This window comes from Ambystoma mexicanum, chromosome 2p, assembly GCF_040938575.1.
Source record: "Ambystoma mexicanum isolate Mex_15411 chromosome 2p, UKY_AmexF1_1, whole genome shotgun sequence".
NCBI lineage: Eukaryota > Metazoa > Chordata > Amphibia > Caudata > Ambystomatidae > Ambystoma > Ambystoma mexicanum.
The window spans coordinates 428720371-428741913 of record NC_090923.1 but is presented as its reverse complement, the minus strand read 5'-3'; the positions used below and the strand labels follow the sequence as shown (position 1 = coordinate 428741913).

General features: G+C 43.1%; 1 protein-coding gene across 1 annotated transcript in view; it reads right to left on the bottom strand.

Moving 5' to 3' along the window:
* The window catches only part of KBTBD8 (kelch repeat and BTB domain containing 8), a 155283-nt gene extending 133950 nt beyond the window's left edge, over nucleotides 1-21333 (bottom strand). Inside the window, exon 1 of the mRNA XM_069643786.1 lies at nucleotides 21250-21333. Coding sequence (XP_069499887.1) covers nucleotides 21250-21265 — 16 coding nt within the window. The 5' untranslated portion in view covers nucleotides 21266-21333. The remainder of the gene's footprint in view (nucleotides 1-21249) is intronic.
* Between the last annotated feature and the right edge of the window lie 210 nt (nucleotides 21334-21543).

The following is a 21543-nucleotide window of genomic DNA, read 5'->3' as shown; positions in this document are numbered from 1 at the left end:
GGGTCTAAGAATTTGGAAAGACTAGTAAAGTCAATTTCACTTTCTCTGGGAAACAGTAGTTTATCCCAGATAAGGTATTAAACCTTTGGGAGGTCTAAAAAGACATCCCTGTGTCACTGCACGGAGAGGGCTGTGTAACACACATGAAAAGATGCGCCTATGGAGATCTTAAAACTGCAAAGTCAAAGAACACAAATGTAAAACCCACATCAAAATACACGAAAGAGTGGGAAAAAAGGTTCACACTGTTTCCAGGTAAAAGATCAAAGTCCTCAAAATCCAGCAAAGTTGCTGGGGGTCTCTAAGGTGAAGGGAATCACCACATTTATGAGAATTCTCCCTAACAGTGAATGTCTGATGAAAGAATGCAGCTGCTGATATGACATGCATCCTGCTGAATCGGTACATACCATTCAGTGTTATGAAAGTACCACCGCAGAAATTGATTTGATGATACAAGTCAAGCATGCTGGAGCCTTTGCCCCCTCAAACCACCACCCTACCAGATTCACCATTTTTATAACATTCCAATTTTTATAAGTGGAAATCTGTCCACCACCACATTCTTGTTGAACCCCCTCAAGTCTACACAAACCAACCACTCGACTGGCATTCATAAACCCTACTCAGAGAAAACCACTCTGACATCTGCACTTGCTCAAGCACTACCAGCTTTTAAAATGTTTGAAGTTGAGCCAACACCTCCGCCCTGAGACATATTGGAACATGCCCGATTTCCTGCAACCGGCACAACACATGGCATGAAACGTTGATAACACTGGAGGAATCCCAACCTTCCCTCAAAAACAAACACACCCTCCACATTCCTCAATGGCTTCCTCCCACTGACCAAACCTGGCACGCTGTGGTGTAGACAGATACCCAGTTCACTGTGTTCATAGCACCCCAATAAAAACCCACCACTTAGACACAAACTTTTGCCGTTTATGAACAACCCATGCACTCCAGATTTGCTTTGAATTCCTCAACATTCTCAATCTTTACACATCCATGACATTTGCTCAAATTGTGGAGCATGGTGTCCCCCTCTCGGTGAAATCCACCAAAGTCTTCCAATCAATATTGTGTAATCAGACCTAGAGTATATTAGCATGGGTACACCTATTCCATTTACGTGAACCTCAGCATGTGGTTTCTCCCCATTCTGGGTCTTATTTCGAACCAGACTTACTGAGAAGCTCATACCAGTACTGTCTACCACAGATTCCCCAGCTGACTTTTCCTCACAAAAAGATTTCCTTATCCCATGTTTTGAAACTTTCTGGGGGAAAAGTGACGCTTTTTCCACACTTTCTGCACTCAGCTTTCTCTGCTGGGCAATGCCCAGAATTTGCAAAATGTAAAGGCGAGCCAACATCTAAAGCACCTCTTCTAATTTCGATCATCCCCTTTTCCTTCTGTTGTGTCCAACCCTTCCACATTTCTGTAGGCAGTTCCCAACCTGGAAGCCTTCTGTTTTTTCTCACGCCCAATGTCAGCTTTAACATCACACTCTTGATTTTCCATTGTTGTGTCTTTGGTTTGTAGTTCTTGGACACCTCATCATCTGTTCAATTCTTTTTGCAATGTCTTATACTTTGCCAAAACTGTGATCCCCTCGCTTTCTCCTCTTTTCACGCATGCAACAGTAATGGATCACATGTGTTATAGGAGTCACTAAAGTAGAAGCAATTGGGCCCATTTCTCGGTCCAGTCATCAAATCCACTATAGATTCTCCACTTGTTTGCTCCCGCATTCCAAAATAATAATCACTCCAAGATTGGACGGATCCCTTTTTATAATGTGGATCTAATTTCAAAAGTATAGTCTCATATAGAAAGAGAAGACCTCAGGGATTTCCATAGGTGACGGATGTCTGAAATAGTTAACCACCAGGCCCTGTTATTTATCGGTTATATCATCTGCGCCTGTATATGGTTAAGTGTCATGTCTGTGCAATATAAATCCTCAAGTCAAATGGGTTTCACGATTCCCCACCAGTGGTTTCGGGTCCTTCCCCTGTGCCACTTGTGAAGGTGGGTAGATTTCTGCGACCTTCAAAACCCAATGGGTTTTAAGGACTACACAATTATCCTGAAAAAGAGGTCTGTTGGCTATTAGTTGAAACTAGTACACTATATACTGTGTGAATTGGTTATACTGCATTGCCAACTCAAACAAATTAATTGTACAGTTACAAAAATAATGCTGTGTGGCACGATACTAGTCCGCGTTTGTTAGGTAGGAGAGACCTGATGCTTTAGACATACAGGTATGCATGTCCAGGTAGTTAAGTGACTTGTATATTTGCACTATTGTACCATCTCATTAAATTATTTTTTTTTTTAAATAAACTCACCCTTAATGCTCATTTTATTGCTACTTGCCTGCTAAATATTTAATAGATATGTGAAGAGTAAGTACAAGGTGTTTTTCTAACAATTATTTCAAAATGATCGATTGTATACACAAGTATTTGTGTCTGTTGATTTGTGATTGCTCTGCTCTGTGTGAGGTTTCAGCGGACCATGGTGTAATTTAGGGGGGAGAGAATGAGTCAGCACTGCAGGCATGGCTTAAAAAAGCATTACATTTTAAGAATAAAATGGAAAATATCCTTTGGTTTTGGAACTATTACTGTATGGTAATGTTATGTTTCTGTTTAATATACCATTAATACACTGGAGTCTGCTATATATAAACCATATCCTTTAATATCCATCGTCTTACTGACCTCTCCTTCTACATTTCAGATCTCTTAGCCTTTCCCACATTCTATTACAGAATTCTACAAACACTTGCTAATACAACTATTATTTCAGCACATAACAATTACACAACCATCCCCCATCATCTCAGTTCATCTTTATAAATTAACAGGTAAATTTGTACATACAACATAACAGGTTCATATTACATCTGCTCAGTTAGACGAGCCGGCCTTCGACTCATCCTACAAGGCCGACTCCTTGGAACTACATCATGCAGCTCAGAACCTACATCACATTCTGACTCCACCAACCGTGAACTTTCTTGAACATCAGACTCCACAGAAATGTCAGAAAGGAAAATCCATTTATTCAGGCATCTCCGTTACATGTTCATCTTCACCTTCTTCCACACCGTCTTGAAATAGTCTTCTAAAAAGAAATGAAGCATTCCTTGTTATCTCACAGCTGTCACCATGGGACCTTTAATCCTCTTGATTTTCAACGGCAAATGCATATATATATTCCAGTTTCCTACGTTGCCTTTGGTGCACCAGAAAAGAATCTCCCACCTTTAATTTACTTTCACTTGACCTCCTCTTGATATCAGTCCACGCTTAATATTTTTTCTTTTGAACCTATCCCTTTCCCTGATCTCAGTATCCTCCACAGGTGTATAGTCCTCCACCTGTGGAAACCTGGTTCGAGGTATTTATCGAATCATCAAATCAGACAGTGAACATCCAGTCATCTCATGAGGAGTATTACGACAAGTTCACATCTGATCATATTTACTGAGGCATTGACATATCGACAACTGCCTTCTGTCGAGTTCTTTTAATCGTGTCCATAAATCTCTTAACCATTCCATTCGCTTGTGGCCACAGTGGTGTGATTTTTTGGTGTTTAAACCATAGGTGTACAGCAAATTTACTAACTCGTAGCCCTGAAATGGGGGTCCGTTATCAGTTTTAACCACGTTCGGGATACCCCATTCACTGAACTCTTCCATAACAACTGCTACATGATGAAAAGCAGTAGATGCCACATGCTTGACTAACGGAAATCGGGAGTACTCATCCACAGCTACCAACAGATACCCTCCTAAGTGGGCCAAAGAAATCAATAGCTACTCTATTCCAAGGTCATATCAGGTAACGACACTACCTGAGAGTTTTCCAGACGCAGTCACTTGACAAGCAATAGAGTGTTGTAATGTGCCTCAACAATGACATCCATGTAAGGAAACCAAACTTGGTTCCTAAGAATCTTTGATATTTGCAATTCCACTATGTCCTTCATGCGCTAGCATTACAAGTACCTTTCGCAAACTTCTAGGAGATACTAGCCAGATCTCATCTATTCTCCTCTTCTGTGACTTGAGCTTTACTCCAGCACTTTGGTTATCCGAACTGCCACTTGAATTGTAGGACACCCCCCTCCCCCTTTACTTTTTTCCACAAATCTCTTTGCGACTGCTGATGGCAATGCATTAAGTGACAAATTACAGATTCTTCTGCCTCTACTTGCATTTTACTCTGTCACCTCTTTTGAATGCCTAGATAAATAATCTGCCAGATTGGCTTCCTTCCCCGGCTTATGAATGTTATAATCATATTCCTGCAAATTCCCCATCTTTCAATCCTCTGAGGCATCTTAACTCTGGGGTTTCCAAATAGGGACAGGAGCTTGGTGATCTGTAATCAAAGTGAATGGTCTTCCAATTACAAAATGATTAAACTTCTCACAAGCCCATACAGCTGCCAAACTTTCTCGTTCAGCTTGTGAATATGCCTAGGACTTGGGGCTCAACGTTGCATAAGCCACAATATTACTAACATTATCTTTTCCTGGTTCTATTTGTGCCAAAATAGCCCCCAAGTTATTGGTCTTGACTCTGGATCAATTACCAGCCGATATCCTTTATTTTGTGAATCTTGTAGCTTGATTCAAACAAATTATCATGTCCTCAATACTAGGTCCTGGATGTCGCTCCCTCTGTATCGCTGTATTAGGAAACCTCATATCCACACATAAAGACGACGACCATTTGCTTTAGGTACCACTACCAACGGAGATACCCATGGCGTAGGTCAACCATCAACATTCTCAATGATGTAATTGTCAATTTGTTATTCCTGAGACGCCTGCAAATGAAAACCGATCACCTGGGATGCTGAGGAACAGGACAAACTGCTGGATCAATATGGAAGCGTATTACACTCTTTGTTTTCCAACACCCTGAAATGATTGTGGAAACTTCTCTTTTATCTTTTCCAAATCTAATGTTTTTGCTAGCGCACATACCTTGTGATGCTGTGAGGGAACCCCTTGTATCTTTTCCGACTGATTGTACTCAACAGCAATAACCTCTAATTCAGTGGCAGTTTTGCAGCTAATGAGACATCGCCCTACTGTTTAAGTGCTTACAATATGCATGCTAACTAGCACACAACGTCCATTATGAATCAAATCACATTGAAATTGTCCTTTTGATAATAGTGGTTGTTTAGCACCCCATTGAAATATCTGTGATCCTGATGGCTTTAAAGGATAATGCCGAAATCCCTTCACTCATTACATTTACTGTTTCACCAGTGTCCGAACAGTAAATCTTGTCGTCCACTTGATCTGGGGGCGGTCTCGGGGTCTCTCTCTCGTTTGAACCCATTTGTGCACTAGGTCTATATATATAGATGTCATCACCTTTTCTCAGCACATTGTCTAAAAATGATTTTCCTGTCCACATCATAGACACAATTGACCTATAGCAGGACACTGACCTTTGTGTGGGAATTCAAACCCACATCTGTAGCATTGCCTTTCCACCAGATTCCTCCTAAAATTGTTCCAGCCATCCTGACGAGGTGCTGCTCCAGATGATCCATCAGAATATCTCTTGCCATGGTATATTTTGTCCTAAAGCAGCAATGGTGTCCAGTTTCTTTGGATTTTCCATGTTCGCCGCCTTCGTATCAACTCTCTCATAGACTCTTGGTAACTCAATGGAAGTTTTTTTTTTTTTTTAACCAGATGAATTGAGATGATATGCATCCTTCAATTATATATACTGCCTTTCGTTGTAATCTTAGTGCAAATTGTGCAATGTACTCATTTAGGCTTCGTGTGCACCGACTGAATATATATCTCTCATAATCCTGTTTGGTGGAATTACCAGTCTACTACCGATAGCTGTTACCAGAAGTTGATATAAAAACAAAACCTCCAGAAGAAAGAAATGACATAAGTGTTCAGTTATTTGCCAACTAAATTTATAAATATATCAAAATAGTTTACAGCATTTTGATTTCCAACTGCTCATAGGACTTGCTCCAATTCATCTAGCCACTGTTGCCATCTCAGACCTTGAGCTTCTTGAGGTTCTAGACTGAAACGGTTTGGATATCTTAAATAACTGACTGGATTCATGGGCAATGATATCCCAGGCGCTAGTCGAGTTGAATTTGTGCTCGAGTCCCCATTTGCATTGTCAGATGATATTTTATTCAAATAATCCACCGCTATTTGGATAACCTGTTATCTGTTCTTTGACTTTATTATTTGATCAATATTTTGTTTCTTTTCATCTTGTGTTTATTATTTTACACTTCTTCAGTATCCAGTGTTTATTTCTGTTTCTTTGTTGTGTTACTTTCACTTATTTTCCAATGTTGCACAAATACTTCACTTTATGTATTTCATTTTACTTTGTTTATATTTAATTGCCAATTGCTCATCCAAGCCTATTTTGCCTTTATGATGATCTGGCTGCTCCCCCCCCCCCGGCCCCCCACTTGTATTCATAACTCATAACAAGCAGAGATTTTGTTGCTTTCTCTCCGTTATGTTTATCTCCTTTATAAAGTTCAGTTTCATTCAGTTATTATATTTACCGTGTTGCCATGGGAGCGTTTAGTTTCCAAATACGTTTTTGTATTTTCCAATACAGCAGCACATTATTTTGACACCTTTAGGTGCTTTCTCCTCATATTTTCTTCAGTTTTCCGATACGCACGTCTCCACAGCTTGGCCAAACGCTTGCGCTTCAGATAAGTACGTTTACCGATCTGTTTGAAAGATGCAGTGCCTTCTTAACGTTTCATGCACCTCATTTATAATGACTAATGGATTGATTGGCCGCTTTACAGTTATATGCGCGCCTTACTGTTTCTGTTCACTTGTTCAGCCTCTTTTCCACGTTGTCGCTTATTCAGTGTCCATTTCTTCTTTTTCTCACTTTAGTACTTCTGTCCCTTTCTTTCAATGGTTGGGTTTCCCCTCGTCACCATTGTTAGGTTTCCGTTTAGTATACCATTAATACACTGGAGTCTGCTATGTATAAAGCATATCCTTTAATCTCCATCTTCTTACCGACCTCTCCTTCTACATTCCAGATCTCTACCTTTCCCACATTCTATTACAGAATTCTACAAACCAAACACTAGCTAATACAACTATTATTTCAGCACATAACACAACAGGTAAGACAAGCATGTGCTTTATGCAGGGCTCAAAATGCATCAAGCCTTCCCAGAGACAGAATAAAGGAAGACTCTATGGATTCCCTTAACTTCAAGTTAGGGGAACCCAGGCCCAGACAGTGATGCACAAAACAGTTGTAGGGTTCACCCAGACACCAAATAGATTTTGGCCATTTATAAAACTGTATCCTCCCAAAGGCCACTATATCAAAACAGATACTGCTTCTTATTTACAAACGTCCACCAGGCTTTGGGGATATACAGTTGACTGAAATGATTATAGCACAACTCTGTTCTTATACTGCTGCCTATCTGTTGAGGGGACACAGGATGCAGCCCGACCACAGGAACTTTGGAATGGGTCTACATCATGCCTCTGGGAGACTGGTCCATTTGAGAAGTAAAAACACAGGGTGGCTCTGGGTGGTTGCACTAGCCTAAGTAGTAATATTCCATTAGCAAGGATAGGTTTGTAACTTCAATTCTTATTCAATATAAAATCAACACAAATATATTGATGGGCTTCATTTGAGTCAATTCAACAGTTCAGCCTACACCCGTTTCGACAAAGCTGCCTTTGTCAAGGCTGGTCAATGGCCATAACAAGAGTAGAATTGGTAATTATTAAAAAAACATTAAATAATTGGTAAGTTTGTTATTTGTATTTTATCGAGTCGTATAAAGCGCTTTTGTCCAAAGCGCTGTACAAAGTTAAAAACAACGGTACAAAATTGAGGTATAAAGTAATTCAGTTGGCATGGAGAGCAAACAATCATGGACGGTGAAGTAGGGCATATTTCAAAGAGACCCGAAAGAGGGACTAGACAGTGATGGATCGAAGAGATAGCAGAAGAATGTTCCAATGGAAAGGAGCAAGAAGCTCAAAAAGGACGAAAACGGGACTGGGCACAGTCAACCTAAAAAGACAGGAAGAGTGAAGAGAACGAGAAGGAATATAGAAGGACAGCAGAATAGCAAGATACCCTGTACATCTCTTTATGGGCTAGCTCCAAACACAGAAAATTAAAAGGTAACCTTCCAAGAGATGCAAGCGAAGCTGAGATGAAATTATGGTGAGAAGGCAAAGTATGCAAATAGAAGGGAGACCAAAGAGTGTAACAGAGCAATAGAAGAGTAGATAGATAATAATAAAGAACAAATAAGATAAGCAATTTGGTCGCATGAAAAGTGAGAAAAGAACAAACTTTGCGAATATTGTGCAAGTGAAAGCGACAAGAGTGGGATGTAAGAGAAATGTGGTAAAAGAAAGATTAGAGTCGAAATGGAGACAGATATTACGAACAGTGGTAGGGATAGAAAGAGTTGACGGTGGAGGAGAAAATGTATTGGCAGGGAAAAATAAGACCTCAGTTTTCCCAGCATTCAGAGTAAGGCAGTGCAATGCCATCCAAGATTTAATGGCTGAAAGACAAGAGTGTAGTAAATTTCAGGCGTGAAAGAGGAAAAGGATAGAAAAAGTTGTTTCATCAGCGTAAGTGTTGCAAGATTCCAAAAGGAGGAAATCACAGGAGCAAGTAGAGAAGTATAGAGTGAAAAAAGAAACAGACCCAAGACTGATCCTTGGGGTACACTGTGCTCGAGAGGGAAAGTTGAGGAAGTCTTCCCACTCTGCGAAACAGAAGGTTCCATTAGATAGACAAGAGGAAACAGAACACCTAAAGCCAAAAGAAGAGAATTCAAGAGCTGAGAGGTCAACAGTGTCAAAAGCAGCAGATAGATCAAGAAGAATAAGAAAAGAAGAGTGCTTAGCGTGATGAGCTGACAGAAGAGAGTTGAGTGCACGCATTAAACCAGTCTCAGTAGAGTGACGAAGGCGAAAGATTGAAAGCGTGGAAGGAGATACAAGTCATTAACAAAGGAAGAAATCTGAGATCAGACAAAACACTCCAGAATCCTAGATAAGTTGGGTAGAAGAAATAGGACAGAAAATAGACACAAGAGGATTAGCTGAAGGTTTCTTTTAGAATAGGGATAGCTGGTTTGAAAGTTGTTGGAAAAATAGATGTAGAGAGGCAAATGTTAAAGAATGAGACAAGAAATTGTACAAAGGAAGTATAGATTGTAGGAATAAGTGCAGAAGGAAGAGGATCCATAGGGGCTGCTGTAGGATGACTTGCCAGCAGTAACATTACATCTGAATTGGACACGGGTGCAAATAGGCAGAAAAGAAGGTTAGAGGTTTAGGTGGAGGAGGAAATAGAGTATTTGAGGCGGAATAATTAACAATATCTTGGCATAGGGAGTAAACCTTAGAAGAAAAGTAGGAAGCAAAATCAAGAGCAGAAGAGTAGAATTAATAGAGGGATCAGGAAGGAGGAGGAGAGAGAAGGCAGGTTAAAGTTTGGAACAAGCATCTCAGATGAGCCGATTGAGTATGGAGAAGATGAGAAAAATAAGTACGTTTAGCAGAATTTAAGCAATTGTCGTAAAGAGCATGGTAAGAAAAATAAGTAAGAAAAATAAGCAGAGTGATTAGATGGAGAACGAAATTTGAGCCAACGTTGTTCCAAGCAACGTCGAAATTGCTGCATGGAACCAAGATGGGAAGAGAGCCATGGTTGGGCAGATTTACAGAGGGCTGAAAAGCAGAAAGGGGATAGAGTTGAGCAAGACCTGAAAAAAAAAAAAAAAAAAAAAAGCTGAAGAAAAAGTAGATGAAGTACATGCCAATCTGCTAACTTTAAGTCTCACACCTCGAGTGCTTTTATCATGTAGCACCAACCGAGTAACAGTGTAAAGACTCCACGGATCTCTGCGTGATTAAGTGATATTTTGGTTTGTGCGTTTCCTATATTGATGTTGGAAGAAGCAACCAGTTCACGCATACTGACAAATTAGCTAACATATCCCTATGTTAGTATGCACACTTTCCTGATGAGCACAATCATTTCATGTGAACTGTTGCCATATGGTTCTTAGTTCCTTATTCCTAGACAGTTCAGTTCATGGTCAATCATTCGTAGCAATGTTGTTAACTAATCCAAATTCTTTTCCTTATCTCACCTGCTCACTGCCAATTTATTTTTTCCTAGCTTACCCAACTATCTCTGCAAAACCCCAATTCTACCTTTCCACATTAGACAAGCCAGGTTACCCCCAAAGGGACTGTGTATGCTCCTACACACTTGCATGCTTCATTTAACTTTCATTATGCCCCTTTATAGCTGTAACCGCTCACCAGGGGAGTAGTATTATGGCTTACAAATGTGAAAATAAAAATATTTACAGCACTGCGCACGCTTTCTGCAATGCGCACCATTGCACGAAACATGCTTTTCGGCAGAAGAATGCACAAACAATGCTGTGCTGATGGCCGCTGCGCGGCTGGTATACATTTGTGGGCGCTCCGCCTCCCATTGGCTAAATTAATTCAACGTTCCTACTATGGCATACTCAGTATCCAGACCCAATTCTTTTACGGGCATATTGGCCGACGCAGTATTCATTCCTGTAGCAACGCCGCAATGCGACGTTAATTCACGCCTTTTAGTATCATTGATTGTGTGACTAACAAAATGCGAAGATAATCATTACTATCAACCGATAGGGCAACATATTTAAACAATTTGATATATACTTTTTGCTTAACACTTGACAAATGTCTATGACTCCCTTTGCTGTTAAGAGTAGCTTTAAGACTGATTCACCATGCGACCATCAGCTTGCGGCCAGATCGAGGCAAAAAATACCCATTGTGTTACTCAAACGTTCCTTTTGATCCAATTTGCAGGGATATATACTGGAATACAGCCACTGTGCATTTGAACACTCTACTCAATGCCTAATCGTGTCTAAGGGGTAAGTGTTATTAATCATAATTCTTGGCACTACTGGAGAAATCCTAGCATGCTCTAAATAAATGCTTACCCAGATTCCACACACTTCTTTTTTGCAGTTTTATAACCTGAACTACCCTACCCATGAGAATGCTACTACCTTCGCCAAGATTCCTTAGCCATACTCATCAGGTCAGTGCTCCACAAGCCTATAGTTACTACCCCCGATACCCATCTAGATCAACCTATCAAGGTAACTAAATGTAGCTCTGGCTTATTCTTTTTCAGGCACCTTTTAATATTCAAGCTTGGTGAGTGTGGACTATGTCCATGAGCCTATATCATAATTAATCACAATACACCATGCTATCACCGTCACACCCTTAAACATTGCATTCTAAAAGATAATCTCATTTAGGGAGAATTCATTTCTGTGCCAATTCCCCTCAACCTTAGAGACCCCCAGCTCTTCAATTTTAACCCTGGAGAGAGTGAGCCCTTTTTCTCACTCATGTATTTTGATCTGATTTGGATTATGTGTTTCCTTTGTTAAACGCCATGGGCATCTATTTTTTGTATGGCGACAAACAGCCCCTTAAGTGCAGTGTTACAGATAGATTTTGCAGAAGGTTTCAATATATTTTCTTGTGAAAACTACTGTTCCCAAGAATGTTAAAGTGAAATTGACTACCTTTTCTCTCTGTAGATCCATCACACCCCATATTATGTAGTGTGCTGGGGTGTTACTTACTAGCCCCTTTTTTCTACTTACTCATGAAACGTTTATGGTAACCTCACTACTTTAAATGACTGGTGGCAGTGGTTTAATTTTCTCTACGACAGGCTGAATCCTCCGCTGCAGGATAGCACCCAGTGGTAACCATTGTCATAATGGCCCTCGTCTTTTTTTCACCATTTGTGAAGTCATTCTTGGGTTTTACTCTGTGCGCCAAACCAGCTTTAAGTCCTTTGTTCACGTTTCCTTTTGCGGGTTTCAGTACTGAAACCCACCTCTGGCTCCTGTCTGGCAGGGCAGGAAGTGAGGGAGGTGCCCAAAACTCCCTGCCCTCAGTCTCCTCGGTTAACTGAATGCACCTAGTCCTAATTGTCTGGCTGTGCTTGCAGACAGCCACCCCTCTGTGCGAGTGACAGCTAGGCTGTGCATGAATGGGAGAAACCTGTATAAAAATGTGAGGTTTCTTGGACTGAAGAGAGAGTCGACCACTAGACGAAATCGGTAGGAATTCTGAAGAGAAACTTGCTGCATCCTCCTGGACCGTTGAACTGCCTGTTGAAGCCCTGCTGCTGTGCCGAAACTCCTTTTCTGAATCAACAAGAGAAGCTCCGGAAAGGACAACTTCACTTGGGTTAGTGGGACCAACTAACCCTGAGACAAAACTTACCTACCCCAACTGGCTGTACTTCTTTGCTGCTGCTGGAACAGAGTGCCGGGGTTGAGAAAACCGTAGTCAAGTGCAAAGTCTGTAAACCAGACAAAAGCTCCAGGAGTCTCCCGAGAACCCTCCCAAAACAGCACAACCCAAGCTCGAGTCACCTCACCAGGGTCCTGGACTCAAGCAGTGAAGGAAGCCCAACCTCTGTCCAAGATCCGCGGTGGTGCTGTTTATCGCATGCTGAAACCACTAAGTGCCACTGAACTGAAAAGAGCTGCTGACCTCCGAACTGCTGTGCAGGAGTCCTCCAGACATCCCCTCCTTTTGTCTTCAGGACTGAGGACCAGGAAAACAGAATCTGCAACAAGACAGAAGGCAGTGGTATCCTCTTCCAACCTAGGGTACTGTGCCGACTAAACCTCTTCGTCTGTAGCTTGCTTTTCTTAGTTGAAATTTGCAGTAGCTGCTTTCTAGAGTTGATCTCAGCTCCAACTTTCACAACAGCTTGTGGCCTAACAGCATCTAAGAGGTGCCTCAGATGCATAGACTTTGAACCAATTGATTTTGGATGTCCTGGCTCCCTGCAAACTCTTCTAATCCGTTGACTTTAATTGCAACTGTACCTCATAGGTGATAGACTGGTTTTTAACTAATATTGCTGGGAAAGGTTTTATCTAGGAAATTGATTAGCGCGGGAAGCATCTATCGAAGAAGAGAAGATTGGCCTGAGGGCCTTGGATCAAGACGGTACCTTCATGTAAACATTTATGATGACCTTAGCAGAGTCGAAGGAGGCCAGGAGGGCCTCACACTGGGTGCCACCATTAATGGGTAACGAAGAGAGAGGAGAAAGCACAGACCATATGAAGAGTCCATTGGTCTGGTGAGGGAACGACAAAGAGGATGTCGGTGAGGGTTTGCCTAGAGGAGGCACTGGTATAGGCGTCAGCGATAGGGAGGCCTGACAGAGGGCACCATAGAATAGGTGGGGAGAGAAGTGGAAAGGGGGGGGGAAAGAAGGGGGATAGGGGCGGGGAGAACACTTGGGAAAGACGCAGGGAGGGTCGCGTTTTGTGCGATGGCCGTGTATAGTCCGAGCTCCAGAAAGCACCAACACCCACGCTAGAGAAGTTATGTGAAAACATTTTTTCGCTTAAATTTCCACAAGACTGGAATTGGGCTCTGTTAAGAACCCTGATAAGGACAGTAACCTTAGTAAAAGTACAGGGTCTATGAGCAAAGAGAGCCATTCAGCAGTCCGGAATGAAGATTAGTCGGTGTGTATACAAAAGCACACTGACAATGCTAATTGCATAACAGGGTTGAATCTGCAGGAACAGTGGCAGGGTTAGAAGATAGGGCAAGGTCGATTGCAGCTGTCTGTTCACTGACTAGACGCGAGGCAGAGACAAAGCTAGCAGTCGAGGGCTACCTGCAGTTTTGCTGGAAATCCATAGATAAACATTCAAATGATCCTAAGACTACAGATTATACATACAAAAAAGAAAAAGAAACCAATTATAATAAAAGTCTACACGTTTTACTGAAGGCACCGTGGAAAGCATACAGGTAGGCAAATAGTGAACTTAGGGTGGATAAACTTTTGACAACAAGGGACAAACATGTACAATTGAAAAATATGTGCAACACCCAATGCATGCAAATGTCGCCGACAGTAATCATTAAGGCCACGGAACGTGAAGATGGCAGAGTTAAACTACTGCAGGGAAGTATTGCATCTCACTCAAAATGCCTTCAGTCAGTATATGGCGAACACCCAGATGAGGACTACAGTCCATTGCACACACTGAAACAGCGTTTGCCCTGTGAAAAAGTATACCCATGAGTGCGATACCCACAATAGTACAGTAAAGAAAATACATTTGACAACACTGCCGGGTGATGCTGGCACCTTTCCCCAACAGGTTCCCCCAAAGATATGGTGGGAAGTAAGTTAGAGAATGGACGTACATCTGATGAGGTAGTGTTCATACTAAAAATACCGCTCTAGACTGAAACGTACGGTATACCACTAGAGGCAGGCACACAAATTAAATGTCCGATCAGAGAACTAGGAGGTGCAATGACCAGAACAGAGTAAAGAAAACCATTTGTGTTCCCCAATTTGGCAATATGGGTGGTTAAGAAGCCAAATGATGAACATCCGATAGATACTCGGCACTCCCAGAAAGGGATAAAAGTGAACTCTTACTACAGTGGAAAAAGGAGGTGAAGTTCCTAGGGGTGATTTTAGGAAAACGGAATCTGCCATCATAGCAACTGATCCACTGTCTCCACGTTCCCAATTACCATAAAAGCCTGCAGAGTGTTAAGATTCTCCAGGAGGTCACACCTTTGCGGAGAAATCCAAAACACTGAACTTTTGAGAGGTAACAAGTTGGAATGGACAAGCAAACACACAGATGCTACCATACTTGGCGAGTTCGAACCCAGACTTACTGTTTGTCATTTGGCCACTAGTAAGGAGAAACACCCAGGATAAGCACCTCATCATTGCTTGCAAATTCCCAAACATTAAAATTCACAGAACTCAATTGATCGAGAGAACAGGGTGCACAATGTATTACTGTCTCCCAAAATATATCTTGGTTATGCGAGCACCCAGAGAATAGGGAAATAGCTGGCATTATTAACAATGAAGGTAGAAAATATTGCGCCTGTAGACGGGCTGCAACTTCTGCAACATTGAAATAATGTACAACTTGCACAATATATTCGGGGCATGTCAACAAGATAAACCACCAGAAGGCCCTATATTCTACTGTGATGGAAGCTCATCTTTCCAAACCTCATATTTCCAAACGAGCACAAATGGGTGTGGCAAAGGATGAGAAAGGACTGGCAAAGTGGCATGCTGGAAAAGGGACAAAGAGCAAAGGAAAACGTTGGGCTACTAGCACACAGTGTGTGAAATAATCAGAAATTCTACATTCCTTAGCACCCATAATTTGCAGTGATGATGGCAAGATTAAACCAAAAACTGAGGAAGGAACTTTTTAAAACACATCACGGATGAAGGACCAAAACGGAATGTACATCTCCCCTTCATACTATACGATCAGGAAAAGTAACATTAACTGCATAGTCCCCATATGAGTGCTGTTTGGATGAGAAATTCCCAGCTCAAAATAACCGGTTAGGTTATAGAAATTTCTATTGCGCACTATCACCCGGAGGTGTCCTGGCGCTAAGTGCGAAAAAAAACAACAAAGGGGACAGAAAAGCTGAAGATCATCATGGGAAAAGGTTTTGAGCAATTTCCTAAATTGGAAAGAAAAATACAATTTTCAGTTAACCTGATGGGAAGTGAATTCCACAGATGAGGGGCAGCCACAGAGAAGGCCCTGGCGCCAAAGGTGGCCTTCCAAAATATGGAAACCACCAGATGAACAGGTTTTGCAGAGCGAAGAGCCCCGTATGAGCAGAAATGTTCTCCTGGACAAAAACCACGCCTTGCTTGTGGAGTGTACGGTGAGTCAAGCAGAGAGCCTTAAACTTAATTCTGCTCTTGACAGGCAACCAGTGCTGCTGAGCCATGATGGGAAAGGAATGAGTGAATTTAGCCAGACCCCATAACAAGTCGTGCAGCAAGAAATACTGCATTGCAATAGTTGAGGACTTGGAGCAATCACACGACCCTGCAGATGCACTGGTAAGAAGGGAATCAAGTGTTTTAAGCTTAAAGCCAGATGTACAGATAGCACTTACCTATAGCTCAGGCGACAGTAGAAATGATTTCACGCGATTTTTCAATAAGTCCACACTACTAAGGAAGCCAGAAATCTAGAGTCCATACCTGACTGAGCCAAAGGGCTGATGATCATGACTTCGGATTTCTCGCCATATAGCTCGAGCCAATTTGCATTCATCCAGCTACCTATTGCTGTGAGGCAAGATCTCAGACGCCTAGCAGAGTCTATATGGTTCTAAGCCACTCTAAGATGAGTTGGGTATCGTCAACAAAAGGAATAAAAAAAAAAAAAAAATGAAAAAAAACAGCCACGAGAATGGATTAGTTTTGCCAGAGGCCTTACATGGATATTGAAGAAGAGGGGCGAAACAGCAGAGCCCTGGTGGAACCTGCATGTCACAGTAGGCTCGGACCTAAAAGGGCATAAAGAGTTAGAGAAAAGAAATAAACAATTAAAATTGTTCTTTTATAAAACACGCTTAATACCGGAGACCAGGATTCTAATCTGTGTTTTTATTCTTTGTCCCAGAGATATCCTCCCAGGCGTTGGAGGACAGTTCCTGTGATGCCGGAATTCGAGTCATTGACACAAAGTGGGATGGTCGATAGTGTTGAACGCAGCTGTTAAGTCAAGCCGCTCCACCGTGGTCTCCATCGAGTGCTGCCTCAGTCCCCATCAAGTGGTGAAATCCCGATTGAAAGTTATCAAAAATTGAATTTTCCTCTAAAAAGGTCTCAGTTGTGGAGTAACTATGACCTCAAGAACCTTCATAAGAAACCGCGGGAGATGGATCGACAATTGGCCAGGAGAGAAGGATCCAAGCAGGAGTTTTCAAAAGAGGGGGGACCAGAACCCATTTAGGGTATGTTAGGGCATCTCCATGAAAAGATTAGTTCACTGCTGAGGTGATAAGGAGTGAATAAGTCTTAATCTCCTTAAGCACATGAAGGCAAGGGGTAGAGGGACATGATTTAATGCCAGAAATGACTTCCAAAATACGCTCCTCCGAGACTTCGTCAAAAGGAAGAGACAACGGACTGAGCAGGAAACGCAGGAATAAGACTGGCTGTTGCTCTTCAATGAGCAAAGTCAGAATATTTGCTCCAAGACATAGTCACACGGATCGTGGGTGATTGTAAAGACTTCTGTACTTCTGCTCTCTATAGGGTAGAGGAGAGGCACAGAGGACCCCAGCCAAGATTCTCTATTGTGGTAGCAATGGACGAGCAATCAAGGCCTAGCTTCTCAGGAGGTGATGCAGGCTGGTTCTTAAGTACAGTGTAGTCCCCAAGCACCCACAAAGTAATGTCCACACACTGCATTAGTTATAACACCGTCTTTATATAATATTCAAGGTTATGTACAGTATCACGATAACTCACCTTGTACTCCGTTATCTATAATGGCAAATATACAGTTCTACGTGGTACCACAATTACTATTACATCTCTTTAAAGTGCATCAACTGTACAGTTAAATGGCACACAAATCAATAAGAGGAAAGCAGTTGGTTAGAACAAGTGACAGAATACTGTCCCTGATACCTAGACACAGTTCTGTGTCGAGATCCCCCCCTACCTGGGCAACCTGTAGAATAAAGATATCACAAGCCCAGTCCATATATTGTTGGCCAGAGACTTTCCAATAGTTCTGCAACACCAAAGTACCTGGTGTCTTAGCGTTCCTCGTCGGGGAATCAACTGCCCTCCCTTTAAGGCAGGAGTCACCGGTCGAACGTCCGAAGGAGAACAGGGTGAACTATGACAGTGAAATGGAAATGACAGCTTCTTTCCTAGCGGTGCTCGTCGACGGGGAAGCGTAAATGTCCTGCAAGGAAGAGGCGTGCGGAGCACCTCAGTGTCGATAGTTTAGGACCGCAAAGAGTTTGAACAACTGTGGCCCAGCAAGGGCGTAGAGTCATCAGCGTCTGTGGTCCTTGGGTGGTGGGAAACCCACCGGCGGATGCTCCTCAGCGTGTTGACTGCCTAGCCTTCTCCGGTGGGATAAGGTGGGCGGCTGTGCGGACGAGCACGTCCGTGAATCAAAAGTTCTTAGGAAACGGGAGCACTGCGGCTCCGTTCGGCAACGGCGGTCGTCGACAGTGGCGGACAACAGTCCGGGTGCTTCTCTTTGGGATTCCGCAGCAGTCCCCGTCTCCAGGTCGGCAGCCTGCTGTAGGTCTGTCTACCAGGGAGCTTTGGCAGAGATCAGCTGGTGCACGATGGTCCCTCTTAGCTCGGGAAGAGGGCGCCTTACCTGGTCCTCTCTGGGTCAGTCCTTGGAGACACAGCAGCTTTCAGATTGATGAAGAAAGGCAACAGCAATTCATCTCTTCCAGCAGAGCTTCAAGGTCAAGCTCCAGTTTCACTCCAGTTACTCTTCGTAGTTTGGACTTCAGCTTCTGAACATGCAGCAGTGAGAGGCCCCCAGATATACTAGTTGATCTCCCATTCATTCTGATGGGTCACACTCAGGCAGCCAATCAGTCAGAAGGGCATTCATGCAGGCAGGCAGACAAACAGCTGCATACTGCATTCAGTCCATTCACTTCTCTCCAAACATTCACAACAAGTTATGTGTATTGGGACAAGTACCCAGCCATTCAACACTCCACACTGCATTCAAGTCAGTTTCGGGCAGGGCTGTCTCAGTCATTGTGTCAAACACCAGATACTAGACATCCACAACACAAAATGCGTATTTGTCACACACTCCATTCACCCAGGTCCCACCCACAGGGTGTACCCACAACATACAGTCACTGGGAAGGCTCCAGCCAGTCTGGCCTGGACTTCACAACACCATATATGGAACTTCCACCAAACAGCCACTCAGGGGGAAGGGACAGAGGCAGGGCCTCCCAGGACTTTGGGAAAACAAGCTAACATGCAATAGAAAGCAAGAGGCCATCTCGTTTCCTATCAGGAATAAACTGATTCCAATGCCAGGGCCCGGGTATCCCAAAATGGAGGATACTCAGAGCACCTGTCAAATTCAGCATGGAGCTGCCACCAGCCCATACCCTGCTCTGTGGGCCACACACAAGTGCCCATAAACATACACTAGGGGCACAGGGTTGTACCCCCACCCATGAGTGCCATAAGGGTATCCCATGGGTCTGCACACCAAACCAAAAGAGAGCTGCACCGACAGGAGTCCCACATGAACTCCTACGCGGAAAACACGACAGAACACACAATAAAAAGCAGTAAAGGACAAGGATACTGAGGCCCTGTCCCTCCGATGCATTTCCAGCATCACAGGGATGAGGACACAAGATGTAGCAGAGCTCCTTGACTACAGCAAATAGACTTTTGTTGCCATGGAAATGTGCTTAGCGCCATCACTGATAATGCTTTCTTTCAAATCGTGGTATCGGGGTCTGTGGTGGTCCTTGCGTAGAAGACTACAGGTGCGCTACGGTCCATTCCACGGACTGAGGCTCAGTGAAAGCTACTTGTTTAGTTTCAAGGGAATTCATTTTATTAGAGATATTTGGGATGACAGTAGACAGAGCTGAACGGAGAACACGTGCACACGCCATTCTTTTTAGCACTGAATATTTTTTTTTTTTTTTTTTTTTTAAGTGCAGCTTGGTTGAAGAACTCACTTTTTAACGAATAATCACCAGCAGCATTAGTTTGGGTCGCAAAATAAAATTAAAAAAAAAACAGGCTAGCACAATTGTGCAGACAGCATTCCACCACAGTTGGCACTCCCCACCCACACAGGTACACACAGTGCCCCACCAAAACGTACGCCTCCACACACACACACACTATGCCTTCCCTGATAAGACTATAAAACTGCGGGAGAGTGTGTCATCCAGCCACCCCAAAGTCTTCGTAGACAATGACCCTCACTCATGTACGATTGTACATGTCAGATTCCCCAACTGCCTGCACCAATACATATACGGCACTTACCCTAGAGCACCTAGAGGCCAAATAGATGCATAGGTTCACTGACCCAAGTACCTGACAGACAACCTCTACTGGTAAATGTTTACCTCTGAACAGTAATACTTATCCTCCCAAAGCTATCCCTAACTTGACCTGGTACAAGCTATGTTCTCAACTTCCTATGCAGGCACCAACAGTGGCTTACTAACCAGCTTGGTTGCATACAGTGGCTACACAAGCTGACATCGCTTCATCACCCAAATACATGGCACACACAATGTCCTCACATTCACATATCCCGGCCCGTCCTTGCTTGTTCCGAGACTCATTGCCTCACTCATCTGCTACGATACATACTAAACACACTCAGTCTACCTTGGACATAAACTAGGCATACGCACCAAGAAAATGTGGCCCACAATCGCAAATGGCAATTTGTTACATTGATACAAAACATGTTTTTAGAGCACTACCCCAGTGGGCCGCTTCTTAAAGTTACATGTGGTCAGTAACATTGGTCAAAACTACCAGGTGCACAATGCATTAACTCATCAAACTGAATCACTTGGGCACAATCTAGAATGTTGGGCATTGACCGATAGAAACAGTGTAATCCCGACTGCACCTCAAATAGTACACACTGTGTCCTCGCCACAACATTCACACACCAAAGTACATACAGGAACCCTAATGGTGTTATGTGTCCTGTGTACTAACTACGATAATCAGAGTGCCCCAAACCTAACGTTCGTGTAAAAAAATAAAATAATAATAATAATAATAATAATACACACACTCCTCGCAAGTCTCTCCGAAAAACATAGTAAAGTCGTACAGCCTCACTTATAACTACGCATCTTAACTCTGTTGCCATGGGACACAGAGAACCCTCGTCCATCTAGAAGCCACCTACTAACAAACCATATCTTGTAAACACAATTGTAAGCAAACCTTCCATGTTAACTCAATCGCGTGACGGAACTAAACAAAAGAGCGTTGGCAGCTGTCACGGAACAGGTTCCCACACACCTGACATTGTAATCACAGCGACTGCACGGACCCGCCCTCCCAATATGAGGCTCCCCTGCCACAAGGGAGGCATAGGCTGCATTGTCAGCGTTTGTGTTCTCCCCTGCGACTCACAGCGCAAGCTCGTTATCTCGCAGAGTAAACAACACAAGGATGTCAAGCTGCCAGAGTAACAAAAGCGACATCTCAGTCCCTGTGTGACCCCCACTCGGCCCGGCACCGACCTGTTAATGCGGCCATTCTCCTTCTCCAGACTACTGGTAGACGTCATCGCTCTGCTCCCAGAGCCCGGATATTTAACCACAGCCAATCAGATTCACGGGAACAGGCAGCACATTGACGCCTAGCGTTTCAACTGGAGGATAACCGCACTTCCTTATGGGGGTTGTAGTCTTACTCACAGTTAAAGCACTTTCAAAGGGGAGAGTGCTTCCGGGCTCTTGTTGACATGTTCTTACTCGGCATGCTGTGCTGACTTGGTGTTCGGTTTCTCAGATGGGAGCTAAATACCTCCATGC